At 42.7% G+C, this 6,527-nt stretch overlaps 1 protein-coding gene across 1 annotated transcript in view; it reads right to left on the minus strand.

The window, feature by feature from the left end:
• The window catches only part of ehmt2 (euchromatic histone-lysine N-methyltransferase 2), a 12,206-nt gene that overhangs the window by 2,213 nt on the left and 3,466 nt on the right, over positions 1-6,527 (minus strand). The window contains exons 5-21 of the mRNA XM_087175098.1: positions 6,493-6,524; positions 5,997-6,117; positions 5,645-5,731; positions 5,340-5,476; positions 4,993-5,136; positions 4,488-4,810; positions 4,154-4,387; positions 3,510-3,592; positions 3,211-3,317; positions 2,574-2,696; positions 2,370-2,471; positions 2,096-2,200; positions 1,239-1,393; positions 926-1,093; positions 651-795; positions 414-529; positions 69-106 (exon numbers count right to left, since the gene is read on the minus strand). Of these exons, the coding sequence (XP_087031224.1) occupies positions 69-106; positions 414-529; positions 651-795; positions 926-1,093; positions 1,239-1,393; positions 2,096-2,200; positions 2,370-2,471; positions 2,574-2,696; positions 3,211-3,317; positions 3,510-3,592; positions 4,154-4,387; positions 4,488-4,810; positions 4,993-5,136; positions 5,340-5,476; positions 5,645-5,731; positions 5,997-6,117; positions 6,493-6,524 (2,220 nt within the window). The remainder of the gene's footprint in view (positions 1-68; positions 107-413; positions 530-650; positions 796-925; positions 1,094-1,238; positions 1,394-2,095; positions 2,201-2,369; positions 2,472-2,573; positions 2,697-3,210; positions 3,318-3,509; positions 3,593-4,153; positions 4,388-4,487; positions 4,811-4,992; positions 5,137-5,339; positions 5,477-5,644; positions 5,732-5,996; positions 6,118-6,492; positions 6,525-6,527) is intronic.

Raw genomic sequence — 6,527 nt, forward strand, 5'->3', positions numbered from 1 at the left:
TTTCAAACCCAAAAAAAAAAAAAAAAAAAATTGTAATTGCAAACTATGCAGATCTTAATTGATCTTACAGAATAATTCTCTTTTTGCTTGCTGGTCCAGGTGGTGGCTCCCCATAAGGAATACACATGAAGCTGGTCAATTTCATGTTAAATGTCTCACTACTTAAAGAGGAGGCCACTGATTTATCAGTGCACTCCTGTAACATTGTCAGACTCATCAAGGACAGTTTAAATAAAAATGATCAAAATTGATGCAGCAGAACCAGAGATAGTCTTTTTTTGTTTGTTTCAAACATTCTTCTTTCTTGTCAAAACCTGGCGGCGACATTACCCACAATACAACTCAAATGCAAAAATTCTGCCAGGGTTGAAGATTCCAACAATGAAATCCTACAGGTTTTCTGAGTAAATTACTTTGACGATGTGGCTTTTATAACAATATTTCTATTTACCTTGTCATACCAGCAACGGATGCTGAGCTGTCCACAAAGGCAGTTACTAGATGAGCAGTCATCAGTGCAGCTACAGTGCTAAAAGAAAAGATGACAGAATTAATGAGATGTATTTTTTCCCTGCCGAGGATGTAGGTGTGTGTTTGTACTATAGAAAGAGAACAATGAAGTCAGAATGAGAGCTTGTTTTACATTTTACCTGCAAGTGTGTAATGTTGCGGTCTATGTTCATCGCTGAAGTTTCACAGTTTTCTGAAACATATTTGTAGTCTGAAGGACAGCCCTCGTCATCCACTGCATTCACACAGGGAATCGGCACGTTCTCATAGCCCTGCGCAATGTCACTGGAACAGAAAGCAAGGGGTTAAATCAGGACTATCAGGGAGTTAAACATCAGAAGACAAAAAAAATGGGGTTACAAAGAACAAGCTCATCATAAAACAGGACTCCTTCAAAAAAAAAAACACAACCTACCTGCAGATGATTCTTTCAGTCCGAAGCATGCGATTGGTTATTCCCCTCCGCAGCTTCCTGTTGATCTGGAGTGCGACCCACACTGGTGTATCAACCCGTGCAAGGGTGAGAGGTGTGTCTCCTTCCCTGTTCATGATGTCAATATCTGCACCTCTGGACAGGAACAACCTGCAAAAGAAAGACAGATGTTTTTGGTGGAAAAAAAGTATTGCACCCATGGTTAAGTGTTAGATAGGTGGCATAGCTTAAAGCAACAGATACAAGTGACCCCTACATTAAATGGGCATACAGCTTGTGATTGACAGTGACTCACGTAACACATTCCAAGTATCCCTCTCGGGCGGCGATGTGGAGCGGCGTGTCTCCATGCATGTTAACTGAGGCGAGGGAACAGCCAGCGTTCAACACCAGCTCTGCTATGTCCACATTCCCTGCATACGCCGCCCAGTGGAGACACACGTTCAGTTCCTGGAAGGAAACAAGGGACTGTTTAAAGTAATAACCTGAAATATTTTCATACAACTACATCCATTTTGCTGTTCCGTCTCTGTCGCGACTCGTTACACCACAGTTTATATAGCTTTAACATTTTCTCATCATTTCAGGCAAAGTCCTTTGACACACAAGACGAGGTGTGTTTAATGTTTCCAACAGCAGCAGTCAAAGCAAATTTGGCTGAGCAAATCAAACCTGAAACAATTAGTTGATCAAATCATTAGTTGATTAGTTGATTGACAGAAAGGTATTCAGCATCCATGGACCCTGGAAACTTGTTTCAGGTATTTTATGCCATTTTCTACAGACCTTCTACATTCTACAGACCAAATGACTCACTGACTAACATTCCTGCATAAAACATATTTTTCCAAATCAAGTATTTCAAGATCACCTCTTAAAAGTTCAATTACACAAGCCGAATCCAGACCTCTGTATTGTGATTTTTCAGCAACACAAGGGAAAATAAAAGGGCTAAAAAAAAAAACCCCACAAAGGTTGATATAGATATTTAGGCATAAAATAGATCAGACAAGTTCCACCAGAGTCAAGTTCTAAAATCCAGCTCTGGTGAATGTATATTACCAGGCATACCGAGGGGAGCTGCTAGAAATTAAGTAAAAAGACTGAAAAGACACTTTTTTCTAAGCCCAGTGTTGAGTAGTAGAAACTTACCTTATCATTGATGGTGACATCAGCTCCTCTGTTAAGCAGTGCTCTGATCACGTCAACATGTTTGTGCTCGGCAGCCCAAATGATCGGTGTCCAGCCACCACTGTCCTAAAACCAACAAAGAAGAATCAAAATTAGGCAACACTGGCCTCGTATGAGTCGGTGTAAGACAGTTAAGATGCACTTTTCTTGAATGATCACATATCTATCTATCTATCTATCTATCTATCTATCTATCTATCTATCTATCTATCTATCTGTCTATCGTGTCCTTTACCTGTGCATTGACATCAACCTGCCCCGTCTCCAGCAGCATGCTGACGATTTCAAGGCTGCCCAGTTTGGCTGCGTGGTGGAGGCCAGTATATCCATCCTCTTCCTGATGAGTAATGATGTAAACAAAGACTGAAATCCATATCAAATCAAACCTCTACATGTTCACATTTATTCTATTTTATTTCAGGCACTACGAGACACTTACTACATGATAGACACAGGCGCCGTTTTGGACCAGGTAACGAGCCACCTCAAAGTGATTATTGATGATAGCCTCCAACAGTGGAGTCCTCAGGTCTTTGTCCTGGGCATCCACTTGAGCACCAGCCTGTCAGTATACAATTAAAAATAATTGTGAATCCAAAAGGCACAAGGCTTGGTGAGATTGTGAAAAGTCCCCCAAAAACACCTGTTACAGAGCATGGCTTCTTTAAAGTAAAGTTTAAGATATTTCTGCAATGATTCTAAATGCACTGGTTTCAATTTTTATCCCTTACTGCTCAATTTTTACTCATGCTTGTTTACACTAAAAATGTAGAACTGAAATGTTTGCTGCATTCGATGATCGACAGAATATAATTTTGATGATCGATTAATTGTTTCAGTCATTTTCAAAGCGAAAACGCCACCGTTCACTCTTAAACAGCTTCTCATGTGGGAATATTTGCTGGTTTTCTTTTTATATTTGATAACACACTGAATATCTTTGTGTTTGGACAGTTGGTCAGACAAAATAAGAAAATTGAAAACGTCACCCTGCACATCCCGATATAAAATGACTAATCATCACTAATAATCATGTAAAAGAAGGGAAGGTGCTAACAATGCACTGAATTTCTCACCTGTACGAGCATGTAGCAGACTTCCAGCAGTCCTCTTTGAGCAGCAGCGTGTAGAGCAGAGCGCCTGTTCTGAGAGTCAGGCTGGTATGTTGGATCAATGCCCTCCACTGACACACACACACAAATACAAAAGCACAGTCTTCATAGACAAATCTGTACAGATCTACAGCAGCCATGAGAATGATCAAACCCAGACAACAAGTTTTCTGTTGCCGTCTGTATTTCAATACAGACAGCACTCATCTTTGAGAAACCAGATGAAAAGTAGAGTCTACAATAAAGGCATATTTGCCACTCACTCAGCATGAGCAGAACTCTCTGCACTTCTCCTTGCTTGGCAGCGGGGTAGAGCTGGCGAGGGTGGAACCTCAGTTTCTTCCTCCTGGCAAATCAAAAACAACAGGCTTTCCATTGTGGTCTGAAATAGTCTGAGCTCCTCCCTTTGACTGAAACATGTCATTTCATTTGGACGAGCTAAAGCTAACAAAACAAATATTTTGTCTTGCTTGACCCATCATGCAATTTTGCTGTAGCTGCAGATGAACTGTTCGTTTGCATAAAACTGTTCTAACAGCTGGTTAGTAGAGATGCGTGCAATTTTCAGGATTTCAAGAACAAATATTGATCAATTATCAGCAGCTGCAGATCAGATATTTTCAAGTATAGAACATCTCTAAACTGCTAGCACACAAACATCTTCAAAAGAGTAAAATAAGTTTTACGGCAACTCAAACATGATTTTATACTGTGCTTACAGTGTGTATATACTTTAAGGAAACAAACGAGACAAGCATTGAAAGCTCAATTTTAAACTAAGTAGTAAATAAAGACCCAAAACAACATGATATAGAAAAAAATCTATTAATTATTGTATCTAGTCCATTGTTTGATCCCTTGAACCTACTGTGACTGATAATCGTAAAATCTTAAACTAAACTCCGACCTCTCTGTGTCCTGTGTTAGAATGGCCTTCTGCAGCGCCGCCCTGCTGGGCCCAGGTGGAAGTGCACCAGGGCTGATGGGTTTCCCATTTGGCATACAGAGAGAGGGCCCCACACTGTCCACTCCTTCCTCTGCTGGGGGGATGGTGGCCACAGTCGCTACTGAGGCTACAGGCTGCGGAGGCTGCTGCTGCTCCACTGCCAATGTTACCAAACCATGGCTACGCATACGAGCACTAGAAGATGCAACGAAGGAGGGAAGATGTAAGGAAATGACATTTTGTACAGGTGAATGGAGTCAAATCGGTCAATAATTCTTATGTCAGTCAGTCATACCTGACCGGTCTTTCGGGCATCTTCCCATCCTTCATCCCCCCTGTGGAGGCGGTGAGCGAGGGTGCAGTGGGGACAGACGGCGGCAGGGACGGGGTGGTGGTGGAGGATGCCGACATGGTGACAACGGTGGTTGCAGAGGCTGTGGAGGAGCTGAAGGAGGGGATGGTGACCTCCTGGGCCTCCGAGGCATCTTCGCCGCAGTGGGGACAGAAAAGCATACCACCGCCATTTGCCCTGCTGCGCCCGCCGCCTAGAACCGTCACACAACCGCGGTGGAAACGGTGAGCGATGCGCTGGTCCGGGCAGCACTCAAGAAACGTGCCCTGAAAAAGGAGAACATTTAGGATATGCAAGAGGGAGAAAGAGCAGAAGCAGGTAGGATGTTGAGGAGAAGAAAGTAGAGAACAGAGCAGGGCATCAAGGAGGAAGAAGAGAGTATCAAAGCATTAACATTAACTTTAAGTTATATCTCTGTTTAACCACAACAGGTTGTTTAAACTCTTACCGCTATGCAGAAGTATCCACACCCAGGACAGCAGTGGTGTTTGACCATGTGTGAACGATGGACGTCACAAAGCACCATAAGGGGCACCCGACTGGAGGGCCGCATGGTCTCCCCTTTAATAGTCCGACTGGTACAAGCCCTCAGCTGAGAAACAGAGCAGGAGAGAAAAGATTAGATTACACAGCTGGAGTTCCCACGAAAGCTATCTGCGAGCTTTATGAACTATCAAAGACCAGCGGACAATGCATCACACTCTGCTGTCCAAATCTACACATGATGCAAATGATGGTTCTTAATTCAAATGACCAAATGCAGAGTCAACACAGAAAGCAAAGACAGAGACAGACCTCTCCATTGATGCTCTCAGTGGCCATACACTGTCTGCTGACTCGGTGGCTGGTGCTGTCCACACGAGGAGCCTCCATCCTGCAGCTGCACAGAGGAAGCTCCTCCAGCCGCTCCGTGTCTCCTGCATCGCTTCCGTCTGCACAGGAGAGGAAAAAAAAATTGATTTTTCAGAAAATTTGTTTGTGATCTTAAGGCTGAAAGAGATAAACAAAAGTTTTTTTATTTCATTCAGGGTCATGAACCCCAAATATTAGTATAATTTATAGCCGAGCTATATGCAGTGACGTATCGATCATAAACCTACCATGATGAGGAGAAAGTGTCAAACTGTCAGCAGCAGCAATGTCCAGAGCACCCAAGGGAACCTCTGTGTACTCTGCAGACCTTCCTGCTGAGGAACGATCAAATGACTATGAGCATTAGGCATAAGAAAAAAACATACTGGAAAATGATCCACATCAATGAGAGGCAATTAACTCCTTTTAAACAGCAACCCAACACTGAATTGACAACACTAACAAAAATATATTTGGGCTTTTTTTTGTCACTGATCAACAGAAGAAAACGCTAGTTTTTGATGACTGCTTGCTCTTGGCACATTTTACAGCTGTGCAACAAGTGTGGTTTCAGAAAACCCCATAAGTAATGTCACTCACCTCCCAGCGTCTCCACCACATCAGCAGTGTTTCTCTCTTTCTCCTGGTCTGACGGCGGCCATGAAGACTCCTCGCTCTCATTTCTGCTCTGGGCGGTTCTCTGTGTTTCGGACTCTGAACTCTGCATGGGAGAAAGTTTGTCTGAATATAACATTTGACATGTGTGAAAGGGAGAAAAGAGGTTGAAACTTCTGAGTGGTTTATTTTTTGACTGAATTTCAACAGTCCTGCCACTGCTTTCTCACTATTCTGCAGCTGGTGGCGGTAAAGTGCAGGGAAACATATTTTTCAGTCACCTACCCGTTTTTCAATTTTTTCAAGTGGTGCTCTCTTCTCAATTAGGTATAGGAAGGAGTTTGAGTTGTTATACATTCTGTATTTTCAAGCAAGTGCACAATGATACAACAATTTTGGGCTGGTATTGTCAGGCTTGAGTGACATCTTCAGGTGAGATATAAGTAATCAGCAGGGTAGTAAAACCGATAGAGTCACTCACATGATCTGACATGTTCAGTGACCCCTCTATGTCTT

This window comes from Seriola lalandi, unplaced genomic scaffold, assembly GCF_002814215.2.
Source record: "Seriola lalandi dorsalis isolate HSWRI2012SDOR001 ecotype SW California unplaced genomic scaffold, Sedor1 jcf7180002054414, whole genome shotgun sequence".
NCBI lineage: Eukaryota > Metazoa > Chordata > Actinopteri > Carangiformes > Carangidae > Seriola > Seriola lalandi.